Source organism: Mesoplodon densirostris, chromosome 4 (genome assembly GCF_025265405.1).
Source record: "Mesoplodon densirostris isolate mMesDen1 chromosome 4, mMesDen1 primary haplotype, whole genome shotgun sequence".
In the NCBI taxonomy this organism is placed as follows: domain Eukaryota; kingdom Metazoa; phylum Chordata; class Mammalia; order Artiodactyla; family Ziphiidae; genus Mesoplodon; species Mesoplodon densirostris.
The window spans coordinates 39,754,936-39,775,374 of NC_082664.1; the positions used below are offsets into that span (position 1 = coordinate 39,754,936).

The following is a 20,439-nucleotide window of genomic DNA, read 5'->3' on the forward strand; positions in this document are numbered from 1 at the left end:
AGCCTGAGGATGCCCTTGGAGGGTTGGATGTCTAGTGAGCTCAGTGGGTCCATGGAATCCATACTGGAGCCCCTTGGAGGAAAGTTTGGGCATTTGTGTTGGAGTTTGTGGGCATTTACAATTTCTTGGCTCATTTCTCCTGAAATGCTAAGAGTGATGTCCCTTTGATAGCGACCAACACATTGATGTCAGTCCCATGGAGGCAGCTGGATCTGTTAATAAACTCTCTTTCCTCTCCCTCTCGGGGAACAGCATGAGGCTGGCATACCTCTTCCTTGGCCCTGCGGCCCTCCTCCTCCTGGCTGGCTGTGGCTGTGTCCTCAGCACCTCTGGCGGGAACCTGAGCACGTTTGTGGGCTGTGCGGTGAGAGAGTTTACTTTCCTGGCCAAGAAGCCGGGCTGCAGGGGCCTTCGGATCACCACGGATGCCTGCTGGGGCCGCTGTGAAACCTGGGAGGTGAGTCCCAAGACAGGCCTAGGTGGCAATGCCTTCAGGGTCAGCCCCTTGACCTGGTTCTTAAGTATTCGCTTTTTAATCAAATGAGATAGAGCTGGGGTATCTACATTTTCCTGTGGGTCAAACAAACAAACAAACAAACAAACACAAAGCAGCTACATGGTATCCTCCAAAAATAATCTGAAAAAACCAAGATACTGCCCTTCTAACAAAGCATTGATAAAATGAATAATTTGATTGACACAGGGTTGTCTATTGGGGAATCATCACTGGGAGGTCAAGATGTGCTATCATTCTACCCATTTTATAGATGACATGGAAGAATTCAATTAGTGGCTGACTGCAGAGTCATGTAGGGGGTCAGTGGAAAGCTCAGAGTAAATTCTTGGGGCAAGCTTGTAACCCAGACTCTTCCCTGTATTCCTCCACCAGTGAAAAAGCCAGCCAGTTACCGAGAGAGGCCCTAAGCTAAATAGCAGGCGAGGGCGGGTCCTCAGCCCCTCCTTCAGTGCCTCATCCACAGCCCTACTCTCTTCCCACCCCCTAGAGTAATTCCTGGGGCCCCTCAGGGCTTATCACTGACAGATCCCTTAAGGCCCTTCATATACTATTATATCCAGCTTTTTAAGAGACAATACATTTAAAATGGGATAAAAATCTCAAAATTAGAACCCTACTGAGCCGAGAGGAGGAGCTGTTTGAGGTGTGAGGAGAAGCAGGGCCTTTCAGCATCCCATCAGGTCACACCGTATAGTGACTGCTGCCTCTTCCCACTAGGGCTGGAGTTGGCTCTTAATGAAGCACTAGATCTGGTTTTGTCACCCTGACTCCAAAAACTGTTAATGACTACTAAGTACTGCAAATTCAATAACCAACTTTTAAGGTCCTCAGCAATATGGCATCTGCCTATTTCCCCAGTGACTACACATATTCTTAGTTCTGCCTAAGAGATTGGATTTTTTTTTTTTTTTTTGCGGTACGCGGGCCTCTCACCACTGTGGTCTCTCCCGTTGCGGAGTACAGCCTCCGGACACGCAGGCTCAGCGGCCACGGCTCACGGGCCCAGCCGCTCTGCGGCATGTGGGATCCTCCCGGACCGGGGCACGAACCCATGTCCCCCGCATAGGCAGGCGGACCCTCAAGCACTGTACCACCAGGGAAGACCTCTTTGTTTTTTTTAAACGTCTTTATTGGAGTATAGTTGTTTTACAATGGTGTGTTAGTTTCTGCTGTATAACAAAGTGAATCAGCTATATGCATATGTACACCCCCATATCCCCTCCCTCTTGCATCCTCCCACCCGCCCTGTCCCACCCCTCTAGGTGGGCACAAAACGCCGAGCTGATCTCCCTGTGCTATGTGTCTGCTTCCCACTAGCTATCTATTTAACAGTTGGTAGTGTATATATGTCCATGCTACTCTCTCACTTCGTCCCAGCTTACCCTTCCCCCTCCCCGTGTCCTCAAGTCCATTCTCTACGTCTGTGAAGAGACTGGATTTTAAAGGTTTTATTCAATGCTCCTCATGAAATCATACTTTTGGTCCTTTTCTCATATTCCTGCTTGTGTTTATTCCTCGGTGCCTGTCTCCAGTGCCCACTCCTCTAAGCCTTTTCTGACTCTCTGCTCAGCCCATGGCCATCGTCTACTTTTTGTCTTACTTCCTACCTACTCCCCACAGTAGGTTTTAAGTTTTTTGAGGGTAGAGGTTCATTCTTGTGCCTTTCACAGCTCTTGTCAAATGACATGTACAAACAAGGCATTCGATAAATGTTGAACTATAAGGGATGGATCCCCTCCTGGAGTCATACGTCCTCTCGCCTAACTGAGCCAACTTAGAAGCCCACAAGCACCATGAGAAGACACTGCCATTAGGAAAAGTATCCTTCTATTCAGGGACTCAGAGAGCAACCTGCTGTCACTTGGGTAAAATTATGGCCCCGTGATTGGAATTGGATTATGGTGATGAAACCTCTAACTTAAATGAAATGACCCAACCAAGTTCGCTTCATTTTTTCCCATCATTCGGGGGCTTGAGACCTAACAGTGAGATGAAAATTTGGTTGTTGCAGATACTGTGGCTGTCACATGACATCAAACTTATGCAGGAAACTTTCTTGTATTCAGGGCGTGGTCTGGCAGTGCCTTCCCCTGCTCACAGCTGTGTCAGGCTATTTAGAGCTCTCTGTGGGCCAAAATCTCAAGTTACCATTTCCCCTTAATTCAACCCATCTTCTCTTGCCCTTATAAATCAGTGAACGGCTTTAACTGGGTAATGGTCACCCGCAAGAGGTTACGGACTCTGCTCTCATTGGAGAAATGGAAGCACTGAGACTATGAAAGAGCGAGATTCTTCTTAATGTCAGCCAGCTTTTATTTATGCCTTTACTGTGCTCTGAAAAGGGAGGTTACATCTAGAAAATAAATAAAAGAATGAGATTTAGTTTCCCCACAATCTGAAAGTTTCTGAGATACAAAGCACTTATTTTTGGTAATTTAACTGGGAAGCCTGTCTGAAAATAAAGGTGTTCATGACGACAAAGTGGCTGGATTTACTTTGAAGGTGGAACTATTGCTGAAAATAGCCTTTGTTCCTGGTCTGGGTTTAGGGTTACCAGAGTTAGCAAAAAATCCAGTCAAACCAAGCCAGGAGGCCACTTAAATTTGAATGTCACAAAAACAACTGTTTTTTTCTTTTTGATATGTCTGTCCCATGCAATATTTGGGACATACTTATACTAAAAAAAAATAGTTGTTTATTTGTTATTCAAATTTTACTGGGCATCCTATATTATATCTGGCAATGCTGCCTGGGATTCCAGATTACTGAGGGTAAGAGTACATGAAGCGAACTGAGAAAGGGTAAAATGTTACCTGAGAAATAAGAGGAAGAAGTGCATATTGAGTTCAACTCTTCTACATGGTCCTCGACAGAGGCAAAGCCATTACTTCCATGACATGCATGTAAGAACTTCATCCTGGGCCTCCATTAAACATATGTCATTTGCCCAGGACAAGTGAAGCTGTTGTCCTCTGAAAGCTTGTTGGTTGTTATTTTTATTATTATTGAATACTTCCTTACTCTTATAATTGCTCTGATAAGAACAATAGATTACTTTTACTGAACACTTACTTGGTGCTCGGCAGGTATTGCATACACCATCTTACCTTATCTCTACAACAAGGATGGGAGGTAGGTATTTTGTTTTACAATTGAGGAATCTGAGGCTTCAAGAAGTTAAGTGGATTTTCCAAGGTCTCCAGCAAGTGGCAGAACAGGGATTCAAGCTCAGTGGCTCTGACTGCAGGGTTTGAGATTTTAACTACTACTTTGTGCTGGTTTCCTGATCTATATGCTCTGTTTATCAAAATGAACTTTGGATGCACGACTTCTAAAAGGTGAAGGAAGGAAGTGAATCCCTCGTTGATCAGAACCAGCGCACAGGGCATTCAGGAAGCTGCCTTGCTCTGTTTTCTTTCACTGATTCAACAAATAGTTGTTGAGAACCTCCAGGGTGCCAGGTATCTCTAGGGAGTAGAGGCACAGCAGTGAGTAAAATGGGCAGAAATCCCTGTCTTAATGCAGTTTTCTTTCTGGAGTGGGAAAAATACAACACAAATAAATAAAATGCATAATATGTCACAGGGTGTTAAGTGCTGCGGAGAAAAATAAAGCAGGAAGAGCGAGAGGAAGTGGCAGCGTGGGAGGGGAAACTTGGCAACTTTAAATAGGACGGTGAGGAAAGGCTTTCCTGGGAGGGTGATGTTTGAACAAAAATCTAAGGTTGAAGAAGAAGTGAATCACAAGGGAGAAGAGCGTTCCAGGCAGAGGGACTAGCAAGGGCAAAGGTCCTGGGGTGGCACTGTTCCTGGTGGGTTTGGGGAAAAAGCAGGAGGCTATTGCGTCTCGAGCAGAGTGAGGAAGCCAGTAAGATGGGGTCATTGGGCACATGTCAGAGGTGAAGGTGCAGGGAAGATGATGTAGGGTCTTGAGGGTGATTGTAAGATCTTTGACTTTTGCTCCAAATGACATAGGAAATCATAGAGGCTTTGAGCAGAGGGGAGATAGGATCTTACATTTGAAAAGGATCTCTTGGGGCTGCCCTGTCATAAATAGACTATAGGGGGTAAAAGAAGAAGTGAGGGGACCAGTTCGAAGGCTTTTGCAATGATCAAGACTATTCACTTGTTAAGTATTTATTTAGGACCTACTCTGTGCCATGGGCTCTTCTGGCAGTTCAGGATACGTGAGTGAACAAAACCACCTTCCTGCTTTCAGGAATTTGCTCTCTACTGGGAGGAAACATGTTAACAAGTAAAGAAATGAATAACAAGCTAGTCTCTGATAGTGATAAATGGTGCCAAGAAAATGAAACACGATGCTATGTTCTAATGGGTTTTCTGTTTTCTACCTGTGGGGACAGAAGCCCATTCTGGAACCCCCCTACATTGAAGCCCATCATCGAGTCTGTACCTACAATGAGACCAAACAGGTGACGGTCAAGCTGCCCAACTGTGCCCCGGGAGTCGACCCCTTCTACACCTACCCCGTGGCTGTCCGCTGTGACTGTGGGGCCTGCTCCACTGCCACCACGGAGTGTGAGACCATCTGAAGCTGGGCGACCCTCAGAACACAGCTGGCGGCCTGCAGCGTCACGGACCCACCTGCACGGGCAGCACAAGCAGCTATACCCCCTGCACTCAAGGACTGTTTAATTTCGACCCTACTTGTGGAGGAGTTTGCCTGTCTCCCTGACCCGCCCTCAGGCGCAAGGCCGAGGCAGCATACTTATGCTAAAAATGCAAAACAACATTTGTGCCTTTGCTAAAATAATTTCTCTGGTCCACACACTGCAAATTAACTTTTCTTTACCTTGAATCTCAGAACATAATTCATATATCACAACCCTCCTCCAATTTGGATTTTTAATAAGCCAATATTTTAAATGCATTGGGCATAATTAGGAAATGGGCCTAGAAAGACTTTAAATTCTCATGTCTTATGTAATGACGGGTCTCCAACTGGATTTATGATTAAAGCGCCGGAAATTAATAAAACCAATGTTTTAGTCCTCATGGCCTCCAAGAAAATCCAATTGCAAGCTCCCTTAGAGAAAATACTTTCTTTTCCTTGTAACTGAGCAATTACCGACACAAGAAACAGAGACTGCTCAGATTAAAAAAGGGAGGACGATAGAGGCTCAAACTGAAAGGTGTCTGGATTTGGGTGATTCTTTTCCCAAGCAAAATTCCCAAAGTCCCTTTAAGATCCTTATAAAGAGACCCCTTTGTGAATTAAAAAAACTCAGAAAAAATATGTAATCAGAGCTATCATATACGCTTAAAAAAAAAAACTTATGAAACTAAACTCATGTTTTTAGACTCATGTGATGCTCTCCCAAAGCCATGTCCCAAATGATCAATCACAATTATTCTTTCCAGCTGGGCATATTTTAAATTTAAATTGTAATTTTTTAAACTCAAAAGTTTTGCATGTTTGTAGGGGTAAAACTGTACTGCTGACTCAGAGGAAAATGTCTGTGATTGTCTAGCTCTTGCCCTTGCTAAAATCTTACAGCAGCTGATTCTCTGTGATTAAAAAAAAAAAAAAACACTCTAATGTTACACAGGTGTCTTTAATTCTGACATTTTTGGGGTTGAAATGAACCTTGTTCCTTTTTCACATTATGTCAGGAAAATCTGTATTAATGCCAATAAAGCAAGTCCTCTGTCTTCTGAATTCATGAAAACTTTCAAAAAAGTCTTTTTCATCTTTAAGACCCTTGGAATAACAACAACAAGCACACTTAAAATGAACTGCGAGATTATTTTTACTTGCACATTAATTTAGGATGTCATACTTAGTAAGGGACACTGACAGATGACTGGGTACCATGAGACTGGGTACCATGAGTCCCAAAGTTGACTCAATCTGTATTCACATCCCTGGCATTTCGTCACTAGGAACCAGGGGTTCTCCTTGAATGAGGAATCAATGAGTCCCCATGAAAACAGTAAAGCAAATGTTAGGACTGATGGTCCAGGACTGGGATGCTGAGGTGGATGACCAGGAACAAAGGACAGGAGGAAAATCCATCCCAACCTTCAGTTCAGGTCTGTTCATAGGCAAGAGAGCCACTCTAACATGAAAAGCACTTGAGTGCCTTGGAGTCTCTGCTGGGGTGGAGGATGGGGATTAAGGATAATACTGGATGGCACCACTCAGGTGTTTTCAACCCACCCCTAAGAACTTCCCTCAGGAGTTTCTGGGAGAAAAAGCTGCTTCTTAAAGAAACTTAGGGATAAAAGCCGAAGCAGGAAGGGCTTGCCAGAATTTGAGAAAAGATGACTGTAGCATCCTAAAGGTTCCTGGTGGGAAACAAATGATATACTGTGGTTGCATATTGAGGAGAATTCAATGAAGAGACTATTTACAAATGTGAAGACAGAGTTAAGGAAACCCACAAGGGGGTGGTGAAACACTCCTAAACACTTGTTTGAAGCAATGGGTAACCTAGGGTGAAGGACCAGGAAGAAGTGATGATCAGGCCCCAAAGACAACTGTAGGAGGGGAATGCCTGACAGGGGCTGTGGCTTTTCGTAGGAGGATGCAGCCATTACCAATGTGAGGCCTGGGAAGGAGGGAGGTGAGCAAATACTTCAGCCTCACTCTGCTCCCATGCCCTGATCTTCTGACGAAGCAAATGGGAAGGCAGAGAGTAAGGGAGCCCATTGGTTCAGCTCATAAATGTTGGCAGCCTGGGAAGCAGGTAGGAGAAGAGTGGATCTAAGGGGGCCAATGGATAAAATCACCCATAGTTATCTTTTGGGAAGCTTAACCGGAATGCCATAGGCAGTCATGTTGGCCGTGAGAGCCATAAATCCTGCAGCATCACAATTACTAAGACTCCTCTGTGATGAATTGGGATGGGATACACGTGGAAAGGTATGTGCTGGCTAATACAATATTGACAACATTTGAGCGATGTGGGAACAATGGTAATCATCAGGACTGTGGATTAATTGGTTGTTGAGTACAATCAAAGCACTCAGGGCTTTGATTGCCCTGAGTGAAAGGGCAATCAGGCTTCAAATGAAAGTCTCATTTGAAGAGTCTCTTCTCCTGAAGATGGAGGGCAGACTGTGCTGAAATTCAGGCCTTAGACCTAATGGGAAGAGCTGGTGAATCATCAAAAAGGCTGAATCCATCACCGTGGCAGTCTCCTATACTTAAGGTCCTCATAGGGAGGGAGCGGGACACAGAGATCTGCAATGGAGACAACCCCTAGATGAACTTGAGGTTCCCTTGCTGAAGGGGCCGGCTCCTTCTTCCTAGAGGAGCCCAGCCTCCGGTGCCTGGAGACCAGGCTGTGGCCCCATCTGAGGAGGCTGCTTTACATGATGATAACTTACCCTCCTCAAATACCATCTGCAACCCTTCATTTATTCTACATGGATAGTTAGGGTCAAGTCTCAGGATGACCTGGCTGGGGAATGACTTTCCCTGTGGTGGGAGGAATGAGATTTTCCACTGAAGGAAACTCAGGACTTGACTAATACAGACATGGATCCGGGGAATGCGCTTGGGAATGGATCTTAAGGGTGTCAGATGGGATGAGGGGGAGGGTGGCAGAATATAAGCCCAGATAAGAAGAGTTTATTGGGGCATTCTCTCATGACTCAGGATTTAGCATCTTCATAAGGGAAGCTGGATCTCGTTCCAGTTTGCTGTTGGGATGGCTCCCTAAAGCTTGGAGGAAATGGTGGCTTACATGAACGAAGAGAAGATGCCACACTGTCCTGGCAGAGTATTTGAGCACTAAAGGCTCAGAGAAGGGGGCCTGCTATCTTCACCTGGAGAGTTCATTGGCTATTCCCCTCTCTAAAGCCATGAGGAATGCACAAGTGAAGGACTTCTGCATCACAGAAAAGCCCGATAGTGGCTGTCCTTTGTCTACTGGGTTGATGGCAGGAAGAACTGCCATGGACCGGGCTTCCTGGTATCAGCAGAGGCGAGAGGGGTCTGGAATAGCAGAGACCTGGTGGTACCATGTAGCTGTCAGAGGCAAGGTGAACGTAGTTGCCGTTAACAGGCAGAAAAGCTGCAAAAGCAACTGGAGGGCTCTAATCCGCAGGATCTGTGGTGCTGGCTAAGAGTCCATGGTGTTCCCAGTCCATGGTATCAAACAACTTCTACAGTAAGTATTTATTACAATCAGAAACATTATTAATGAAAAGGGGGAAGTGTCTGTCACTGATAAACTTGGATCTTTTTCAAATCTCTCTCTTCCCTCTTCCCGTCTTCTTCTCTGCCATTCTCTTTTTCTCCCTCCCTCACTTCCACGATATTTATGAACTATAGTTTTGTGCAAGGCACTGTGTTTGGGAAGTAAGATATAAATATTGCTACCATTTATGGATTTCTTACTATAAACAGGACCCTTTATATTAATTCTTTATAATTCTGTGTCAACCATGCTCACAGGCATTGTAATTGCCATTTTACCATCACCATTTTACAGATGATGAAACCAAAGCTCAGAGAGGTCAAGTAACCTGCCCAAGATCAGACAGCTGATTGGCAGCACATGCCAGGTTTCTCTGAGCCAGAACTAAATTCTTTCCATTGGAGCATGATGGCTTTTTGGAGTGTTCCTTCCAAGTTGTTCCTGCCTGGAGAAGTCTTTGAGTTTACTGATGTTGGACAGTCTCTCACCATTGATAAGCATGTGTGCAGTTTCTTCTGGAGGAAGCTCAGTCCAAGCTTGGGTTGTTTTATGGAGATTGTCATTTTTCTCTGGTTTCCTTTATAACCTCTAGCAAGATAGTGCTTTGCTACAGCTCAAACCAAAGCTTATAACAGGAGAGACTGAGGGAGAAAAGGAGCAGGGCCTCAAAGGGAAATTCAAAGAGACTGCTGCGGAGATGAAGGCTGTATGCTCTCAACTCATCTCCCAGGCAGTGTGGACACTGGCAGAGGGATGGTGGCCCAGTGCCTATTGGGGGAGCTCTAGGTAAAACCAACTCTCAGCAACTCCTTACTCTTGGAAATATGTTTAGTTTGCAATTAACAAAAGGTAAAGAGAAGGAGAATTTCCTAGATTTTTTTTTTCATAAGAGCATTTTTCAACAGAGAATGTAAGTGCTCACCGCTCATTCTACCTCTGGGCTTATTAGTTCCATTGATTGAATTCATGCTTTCCTCCTTCCACTGATCAGGAAATGAATGAGCCACCAGAAAAGCACCAAATTCTGCTGAAGTGACTCAAAGAACTGTTCAAATTAATTAGGTTTTAAGTATACTAAAAAACATTTCTCAGATAGTAAATAAACTGTATATCTAATCGAAAATAATGTGGCATTGATAAAAACAAATTGCATTTCATCAAGTTTTCCAAGAGGACTGATTGCTTTTTTCATTCAGGAGACATTTTCTTTCCTTTTTTTAAAAAAATAAATTTATTTATTTATGTTATTTATTTTTGGCTGCATTGGGTCTTCACTGCTATGCACAGGCTTTCTCTAGTTGTGGCGAGCAGAAGGTACTCTTCATTGTAGTGCACATGCTTCTCATGGTCGTGGCTTCTCTTGTTGCGGAGCACAGGCCCTAGAGCGCGCGGGCTTCAGTAGTTGTGGCTCATAGGCTCTAGAGCACAGGCTCGGTAGTTGTGCTCCGAGCCAGGAGACATTATCTTAAAAATAATATGTACCTTATCCTTTTTTGGGTTTTGTTTTCTTCAAAATATTAAAGCAAATTATTAAGAAGTAACTTTAAAAGGATTCTTTAGCAAATTCTGAAAATTTTATTTTCTGTTGAAAATTTCTACTAGAGAAACAGTTTACTGCATTAGAAGAATTTGGTCCTTATTGGCAAGATGAATCTTCTGGCATTTCTTTTACAATGATCTCCCTTTGTTTTAATGAACAGGGTTGTTTGGAATTGTGTACAGGGAGATCTAAAAGGCTCAGTGGTTGGTTGTTGTGATCCTGAAGTATCTGAAGGGGGTGCTAAAGACCTCTGAGTAGTTGATGTCTAACAACAGGAAGAAGAAACAGGGAAAGGATGAGAAAAAGAGGAGCAAGGGCACAGCACTGTAACCGGTAGTGTAAGCAGAGACTTGTTCCAATGTTAAGGAATTTAGAGTGACTATTCATGTCTCTAGGTCCTCATTAGCAGGAGAAAAGCAAACAGTTCCTAAGCTCTTTGGCTTTATTTTTGGCTCTAAGTTCCTCTGGCTGTCTTTCTTTAGCATATTGAATTATTGAGTTTTTTAAAAAAAGCTTCCTGATACAGAAGATCAATTATATGCTTTGACCTTGACTGTGGGCCATTGGGGCTTCTGGAAAGTCATTCAAACCCCAAATACAACCTCTCCCAAACAAACAATCAATCAAATACACACACACACACACACACACACACACACACACACACACACACACACACACCTTCCCCAAAAGAGAAAAAACATTTTGCTTCAACAAAGAATATCAATATTACCAAGATGAGAATGGTAATTTTTTTTTTTGGTGATGCTGAAGATACGATTACCAGCAAGGGATAAATATAAATATCCTTGAGTCACAAATAATATTATACAACTTAAAATCACTTGAAAGAGCATTTATTCACTTAAACTCTCTATATACACAATAAAGGATATTGATGAATTATTATTAGTCATTATCTCTCTGAAGTACACATGCAGAATTATGCACTTAAAATAGAAATTTAATCCTGTGAGTTTGCAAGTTCTTTCCACAGGAAATGCATGAACAGATCACACTTTCTTGGTCTCACTCTGTTGCTCATGCAGAGATTATCAAGATATGGAGAGGTGCATCCTCAAAGGAAGGTGATCTAAGCTTCTAAGGTTGTTCTGAGCCTCCATCTTCCATTATCCTCTTGGCATCTGTGTATCAAAATTAAAATATTTGGGGGGACCAATTTTACTGAGTGGAATTAAGACATCCAGCATTTAAAAATATGTTGTCTTTAAGAGGAAGATTTTGCTCAGCTTTTGGCTCCTGTTAGAACAAGCTTAGGAAGCTAATGCTGAAAATCTCCCCATTGAAACATAAGCACTAGTTAATGAGAAAGTCCAGTTGAAACTGGTGGCAAATTTCAGCATGAACAAAATCTGAGCCACCTTCTGGACAAACCAAAAGGAACTAATGTACCATAATTTCCCTCATGCCTGTCTCTATGCTGCAAGTTGCAGATCAGTGGAGTAGAAGTAAGTGGGCTCTGATCAGGGGGCTTCTCTTCTTTGGCACTTGATTATTTCAATGTGCTTAATTCAGTAGAGGGCTTTCTGATTTCTTGGGCTGGGATTCTGTTTTACTGTTGCAATAAAGGACTGGGAATCAAACATTTAAAAATGATAAGTAAATGGATTCTTAAAGAGAGATCGATTGTTGATGCCAGTTTTCTTGTCCTATTAGTTTCTTATGAAGAAGATAAAATAGGCTTTATTTTGCAGCCTGGGGAAGGGAGTGAATGGGTGGAGGTGCAGGGCTCCAGGAGGATGTGCAGTCCCTGGGGTAAGGAGCACTTTTTGGCACCTTGCACTGGTGGTTATGACCAAGAAGTAAACGGTACATTTGCAATAATGAAAATCATCTTTGGTAAGACTTTGTTTTTGGATTTGACTAAATTCTTCCAAGAATGCTAGCCACTTTGGGTAGCCAAGCTGCTCCCAGATGTAAAAGCTGTCCCACTTTAAAAGCTGTACCCAGTTTAAGGATATCTTGGGACCCAAGTGTTTTCCTGCAGCCTCGAGCATGAAGGAACAGCTGACTGACAGGACCAGAGTCAGAGCTGTAGGAGGCAGAAGGTTGTCCTTCTCAGAGGAAGCGGTCCCTTAGTGACAGTACCTGCACAGTGACATCAGGTTCTTATTCTGGGACGGAATCACTGATACCCTAGCTAAAAAATTAGTAACCCATTTGTAGGTACAAAAGAAGTGGTAATCCTTGTGCTCTTTCTTTCTTTGTTTGAAAGTAGGTATGATTTCCTTCAGAACTTCTGCAGCAACAATGGAATTTGAATAAGATAATAGGCTTAAGCGTGTGTGTGTGTGTGTGCGTGTGTGTGTGTGTACACTTTTCAATCTTTAAAGGGCCCTTGTACACAAGGTGGGGTATGGGTGGGGTGAACAAAGCATGGTCCCCTGTAATGTTTAGTAAAAAACACGTTGAATAAGTGATAACAACTCTGGTCTGTGCTTAGGGCAATAAAGATATAAATCTGGGAGATGCCTTTTGTAGAGGACAAGCTACAGTCAATCCTTACTCTGGCCTCTAGAGCACTGTCTAGAATATTGTCTTAAGCAATGAAGAACAAAGCTTTACTAAAAATTTTATACCTCAGAAATTTGTTTTATCTTCATTTTATAAGTTTACATTACATGATATAAATCTTTCTTATTTCTTTTTTAAATTTTATTTATTTTTTAACATCTTGACTGTAGTATAATTGCTTTACAATGCTGTATTAGTTTCTGCTGTATAACAAAGTGAATCAGCTATACATATACATATATCCCCATATCTCCTCCCTCTTGCGACTCCCTCCCACCCTCCCTATCCCACCCCTGTAGGTGGTCACAAAGCTTCGAGCTGATTTCCCTGAGCTATGCAGCTGTTTCCCACTAGCTATCTATTTTACATTTGGTAGTATATATAAGTCCATGCCATGCCATGCTCTCACTTCATCCCAGCTTACCCTTCCCCCTTCCTGTGTCCTCAAGTCCATTCTCCACATCTGGGTCTTTATTCCTAACCTGCCCCTAGGTTCTTCAGAACCATTTTTTTTCTTTTAGTTTCCATATATATGTGTTAGCATACAGTGTTTATTTTTCTCTTTCTGACTTACTTCACTCTGTATGACAGACTCTAGGTCCATCCACCTCACTACAAATAATTCAATTTCATTTCTTTTTATGGCTGAGTAATATTCCATTGCATATAGGTGCCACATCTACTTTATTCATTCATCTGTCAATGGACACTTAGGTTGCTTCCATGTCCTGGCTATTGTAAATAGAGCTGTAATGAACATTGTGGTACATGATGCTTTTTGAATTATGGTTTTCTCAGGGTATATGCCCACTAGTGGGATTGCTGGGTCATATGGTAGCTCTATTTTTAGTTTTTTAAGGAACCTCCATACTCTTCTGCATAGTGGCTGTATCAATTTATATTCCCACCAACAGTGCAAGAGTGTTCCCTTTTCTCCACACCCTCCCCAGCATTTATTGTTTATAGATTTCTTGATGATGGCCATTCTGACTGGTGTGAAGTGATACCTCATTGTAGTTTTGATTTGCATTTCTCTAATGATCAGTGATGTTAACATCCTTTCTTGTGTTTGTTGGCAATGTGTATATCTTCTTTGGAGAAATGTCTGTTTAGGTCTTCTGCCCATTTTTGGATAGGGTTGTTTGTTTTTTGATACTGAGCTTCATGAGCTGCTTGTAAATTTTGGAGATTAATCCTTTGTCAGTTGCTTCATTTGCAAATATTTTCTCCCATTCTGAGGATTGTCTTTAAATCTTGTTTATGTTTTCCTTTGCTGTGCAAAAGCTTTGAAGTTTCATTAGGTCCCATTTGTTTATTTTTGTTTTTATTTCCATTTCTCTATGGGGTGGGTCAAAAACGATCTTTGTGTGATTCATATCATAGAGTGTTCTGACTATGTTTTCGTCTAAGAGTTTTATAGTGTCTGGCCTTACATTTAGGTCTTTAATCCATTTTGAGTTTATTTTTGTGTATGGTATAAGGAAGTGTTCTAATTTCATTCTTTTACATGTAGCTGTCCAGTTTTCTCATCACCACTTATTGAAGAGGCTGTCTTTTCTCCATTGTATATTCTTGCCTCCTTTATCAAAAATAAGGTGATGATATGTGTGTGGGTTTATCTCTGGGCTTTCTATCCTGTTCCATGGATCTATATTTCTGTTTTTGTGCCAGTACCATACTGTCTTGATTAACGTAGCTTTGTATTATTGTCTGAAGTCCAGGAGCCTGATTCCTCCAGCTACATTTTTCTTTCTCATGGTTGCTTTCGCTATTTGGGGTCTTTTGTGTTTCCATACAAATTGTGAAAACTTTTGTTCTAGTTCTGTGAAAAATGCCATTGGTAGTTTGATAGGGATTGCATTGAATCTGTAGATTGCTTTGGGTAGTATAGTCATTTTCACAATGTTGCTTCTTCCAATCCAAGAACATGGTATATCTTTCCATCTGTTTGTATCCTCTTTAATTTCTTTCATCAGTGTCTTATAGTTTTCTGCATACTGGTCTTTTGTCTCCTTAGGTAGGTTTATTCCTAGGTATTTTATTCTTTTTGTTGCAATGGTAAATGGGAGTGTTTCCTTAATTTCGTTTCAGATTTTTCATCATTAGTGTATAGGAATGCAAGAGATTTCTGTGCATTAATTTGTATCCTGCTACTTTACCAAATGCATTGATTAGCTCTAGTAGTTTTCTGGTAGCATCTTTAGGGTTCTCTATGTATAGTATCATGTCATCTGCAAACAGTGACAGCTTTACTTCTTCTTTTCCGATTTGGATTCCTTTTATTTCTTTTTCTTCTCTGATTGCTGTGGCTAAAACTTCCAATACAGTGTTGAATAATAGTGGTAAGAGTGGACAACCTTGTCTTGTTCCTGATCTTAGAGGAAATGGTTTCAGTTTTTCACCATAGAGAACAATGTTGACTGTAGGTTTGTCATATATGGCCTATATTACGTTGAGGTAAGTTCCCTCTATGCCTACTTTCTGCAGGGTTTTTATCATAAATAGGTGTTGAATTTTGTCTAAAGCTTTTTCTGCATCTATTGAGATGATCAAATGGTTTTTCTCCTTCAGTTTGTTAATATGGTGTACCACATTGATTGATTTGCGTATATTGAAGAATCCTTGCATTTCTGGAATAAACCCCACTTGATCATGGTGTATGATCCTTTTAATGTGCTGTTGGATTCTGTTTGCTAGTATTTTGTTGAGGATTTTTGCATCTATGTTCATCAGTGATATTGGCCTGTAGTTTTCTTTCTTTGTGACATCTTTGTCTGGTTTTGGTATCAGGGTGATGGTGGCCTCGTAGAATGAGTTTGGGAGTGTTCCTCCCTCTGCTATATTTTGGAAGAGTTTGAGAAGGATAGGTGTTAGCTCTTTTCTAAATGTTTGATAGAATTCGCCTGTGAAGCCATCTGGTCCTGGGCTTCTGTTTGTTGGAAGATTTTTAATCACAGTCGCTATTTCAGGGCTTGTGATTTGTTTGTTTATATTTTCTATTTCTTCCTGGTTCAGTCTCAGAAGGTTGTGCTTTTCTACGACTGTGTCCATTTCTTCCAGGTTGTCCATTTTATTGGCATAGAGTTGCTTATAGTAATCTCTCACGATCTTTTGTATTTCAGCAGTGTCAGTTGTTACTTCTCATTTTTCATTTCTAATTCTATTGATTTGAGTCTTCTTCCTTTTTTTCTTGTTGAGTCTGGCTAATGGTTTATCAATTTTGTTTATCTTCTCAAAGAGCCAGCTTTTAATTTTATTGAATCTTGCTATCATTTCCTTCATTTCTTTTTCATTTATTTCTGATCTGATCTTTATGATTTATTTCCTTCTGCTAATTTTGGGGTTTTTAGTTCTTCTTTCTCTAATTGCTTTAGGTGTAAGGTTAGGTTGTTTATTTGAGGTGTTTCTTGTTTCTTGAGGTAGGATTGTATAGCTATAAACTTCCCTCTTAGAACTGCTTTTGCTGCATCCCATTGGTTTGGGTCATTGTGTCTCATTGTCATTTGTTTCTAGGTATATTTTGATTTCCTCTGATTTCTTCAGTGATGTCTTGGTTATTAAGTAGTGTGTTGTTTAGCCTCCATGTGTTTGTATTTTTTACAGGTTTTTTTTTCCTGTAATTGATATCTAGTCTCATAGCATTGTGGTTGGAAAAGATACTTGATATGATTTCAATTTTCTTAAATTTACCAAGGCTTGATTTGTGACCCAAGATATGATCCATCCTGGAGAATTTACCATGAGCATTTGAGAGGAAAGTGTGTTCTGTTGTTTTTGGATGGAATGTCCAATAAATATCATTTAAGTCCATCTTGTTTAATGTATCATTTAAAGCTTGTGTTTCCTTATTTATTTTCATTTTGGATGACCTGTCCATTGGTGAAAGTGGGGTGTTAAGGTCCCCTACTATGATTGTGTTACTGTCGATTTCCCCTTTTATGGCTCTTAGCATTTGCCTTATGTATTGAGGTGCTCCTATGTTAGGTGCGTAAATATTTACAATTGTTATATCTTCTTCTTGGATTGATCCCTCGATCATTATATAGTGTCCTTCTTTGTCTATTGTAAGAGTCTTTGTTTTAAAGTCTATTTTGTCTGATATGAGAATTGCTACTCCAGCTTTCTTTTGATTTCCATTTGCATGGAACATCTTTTTCCATCCCCTCACTTTCAATCTGTATGTGTCCCTAGGTCTGAAGTGGGTCTCTTGTAGACTGCATACATACGGGTCTTCTTTTTTTTATTAATTAATTAATTTTTGGCTGCATTGGGTCTTTGTTGCTGCGAGTGGCAGCTACTCTTCATTGCGGTATGCAGGCTTCTCATTGCAGTGGCTTCTCTTTTTGCAGAGCATGGGCTCTAGGTGCATGGGTTTCACTAGTTGTGGCACGCGGCCTCAGTAGTTGTGGCGCACAGGCTTAGTTGCTCTGCGGCATGTGGGATCTTCCCAGACCAGGGCTTGAACCCACATCTCCTGTGTTGGCAGGTGGATTCTTAACCCCTGAGCCACAGGGGAAGCCCACAAGTCTTGTTTTTGTATCCATTCAGCCAGTATATGTCTTTTGGTTGGAGCATATAATTCATTTACATTTAAGGTAATTATCGATATGTATGTTCCTGTTACCATTTTCTTAATTGTTTTGGGTTTGTTATTGTAGGTGTTTTCCTTCTCTTGTGTTTCCTGCCTAGAGAAGTTCCTTTAGTATTGTAAAGCTGGTTTGGTGGTGCTGAATTCTCTTAGCTTTTGCTTATGTGTAAAGGTTTTAATTTCTCTGTGGAGTCTGAATGAAATCCTTGCTGGGTAGAGTAGTCTTGGTTGTAGTTTTTCCCCTTTTATCCCTTAAATATGCCTTGCCACTCCCTTCTGGCTTGCAGAGTTTCTTCTGAAAGGTCAGCTGTTTACCTATTGGGATTCCGTTGTATGCTATTTGTTGTTTTTCCCTTGCTGCTTTTAATATTTTTTCTTTGTATTTAATTTTTGATAGTTTGATTGATATGTGTCTTGGTGTGGTTCTCCTTGGATTTATCCTGCATGGGACTCTCGGCACTTTCTGGACTTGATTGACTATTTTCTTTCCTATATTAGGGAAGTTTTCAACTATCATCTCTTCAATGTTTTCTCAGTCCCTTTCTTTCTCTCTTCTTCTTCTGGAACCCCTATAATTTGAATGTTGGTGCATTTAATGTTGTCCCAGAGGTCTCTGAGACTGACCTCAATGCTTTTCAATCATTTTTCTTTACTCTGCTCTGCAGTAGTTATTTCCACTGTGTTATCTTCCAGGTTACTTATCCATTCTTGTGCCTCAGTTATTCTGCTATTGATTCCTTCTAGAGAGTTTTTAATTTCATTTATTGTGTTGTTCATCATTGTTTGTTTGCTCTTTAGTTCTTCTATGACCTTGTTAAGCATTTCTTGTATTTTCTCCATTCTATTTCTAAGATTTTGGATCATCTTTACTATCATTACTCTGAGTTCTTTTTCAGTAGACTGCCTATTTCCTCTTAATTTGTTAAGTCTGGTGGGTTTTTACCTTGCTCCTTCATCTGCTGTGTGTTTCTCTGTCTTCTCATTTTGCTTAACTTACTGTGTTTTGGGTCTCCGTTTCGCAGGCTGCAGGTTTGTAGTTCCCGTTGTTTTTGGTGTCTGCCCCCAGTGGCTAAGCTTGGTTCAGTGGGCTGTGTAGGCTTCCCAGTGGAGGGGACTGGTGCCTGTGTTCTGGTGGATGAGGCTGGATCTTGTCTTTCTGGTGCACAGGACTGCATCTGGTGGTGTGTTTTTGGGTGTCTGTGACCTTATTATGATTATTATGATTTTAGGCAGCCTCTCTGTTAATGGGTGGGGTTATGTTCCTGTCTTGCTAGTTGATTTGCATAGGGTTGTCCAGCACTGTAGCTTGCTGGTTGTTGAGTGGACCTGGATCTTAGGGTTGAGATGGAGACCTCTGGGAGAGCTTTTGCTGTTTGATATTACATGGAGCCGGGATGTCTCTGGTGGACCAATGTCCTGAACTAGGCTCTCCCACCTCAGAGGCACAGGCCTGACACCTGGCTGGAGCACCAAGACCCTGTCAGCCACATGGCCCCTACTATCCTATGAAATGGTAAATCGGGGGAACTCCCTGCTGGTCCAGTTGTTAAGACTCTGTGCTGCAACTGCAGGGTGTGTGGGTTCCATCCCTGGTTGGGGAACCTGTAGTTTTGGGGCAGTCGTTCAGGTGACAACTCCATCAGCTCCCATCCAGCCTCCCTCTTTCATCTTCTCTGACTTGTGGGCTAGGTAGCAGTTTAATATTGTGACGAAGGGCACAAGCTTCTTTTGCAGATCGCCTGAATTATCAATGTTAGGTGACTGGATGATTGGAGGCTGCTGGTTTTGGAGGGTCTCCTGCAGAGGCAGGGGCTGCAGTGCCTCAGTCTGGGGACAAGGACACTGGTCTCTTTCTTATTTCTTAATGCAAAATAATTTTGGAGGCTATTTTTTCTCTCCCTTAGAAACACCAGAAAGACTTTCAGAAAAGAAGTACTTTAGATTTATCAGATCTTTCAAACCAGATGCTGCTTTTCTGCCTTTGATTCCAAAATATGCTGTTTCTGCAGCTGGGAAGCACATGACAAGTAAAAGAAAGGACTCCTGGAAGCCTGTTTATTCATCCAGTAAATGTGAACAGCTCAATATTAGCCTAAGGAATACCCAAAAGGTAGCATCAGAGAGACAGGAGAAGCTGGTGATTTCGTCATCTTGGCAGCTACATATTTGGGTGTAAAGACTGATGAAAAACTTTTTGTTGTCTCATAGGCCAGTATTCTCAAATTTTAATGTGCACATAAATCACCTGGGGGTCTTATTAAAATACAGCTTCAGATTCAGTAGGTCTGGCCTGGGGCTGAGATTCTATAGTCCTAACTATCTCTTGGGTAGTGCCCATCCTATTAGTTCCCAGACTACACTTTGAGTAGCAAATTTCCCATTCTAACAGACGCCTGGGGAAGGCAGTTTTCTTGAGTGGCTGGTAGGGACACCCTCAGATAACCCAGAAATGACAGTAGGAAAAAAAGGCTGTTTAATGAATTAAAAGAACATGGCACAAGATAAACTGCAAGGTTAGAGTATATAAAATAATATTCCATTAATTATGAAAAGTATACACAGAATACATAAGAAGCAGATTGTAAGAAAGGCAATCCGTGAGCAGGTCAGCCATTCTCCCCTTGTCTCTCATTTCCTCTGTAGAGATTACATGGGGAGGATGGTGGACCATTTCCATGGGATAAAATTCTGCTGAGATGTACTTAAACAGCAATTACTGTATACTCAGAGTAAAAAGCAATTTAAACCAGGTGATGAGGAGAATGTAGAATTCATTAGCCTTCTGCCCACAGCCCCTCTATGAGAAAAAATCTGATTGCTTACAAAAATTGATTTAAAAACTAACAGGTGGTGATACTTTTAGGTGCATATTTACAAAGCTACCCCAAACATACTACCCTGCCATGAAAGAGTTTCTATTTTTTCTCCAAAGAATTAACATAAACTCAAAAGACTGCCTTGTTCAGGGTCTCTGGGAGGTGAAGTGTGCTACTATGGTTTCTAGGTGAGACTCAGCTCTGGGCCTTATGGACTCTCTCCTCAGATTACCCCAGGCATCACATCCCCTGAAACACTGATCAGGTCCTGTTCAT

General features: G+C 41.6%; 1 protein-coding gene across 1 annotated transcript; it reads left to right on the forward strand.

The window, feature by feature from the left end:
* Window positions 1-253: 253 nt before the first annotated feature.
* GPHB5 (glycoprotein hormone subunit beta 5) lies at window positions 254-5,069 on the forward strand. Its single transcript, XM_060098061.1, has 2 exons — window positions 254-457; window positions 4,881-5,069. Exons 1-2 carry the CDS (start codon window positions 254-256, stop codon window positions 5,067-5,069), a joined length of 393 nt encoding a protein of 130 aa, XP_059954044.1.
* Window positions 5,070-20,439: the final 15,370 nt, after the last annotated feature.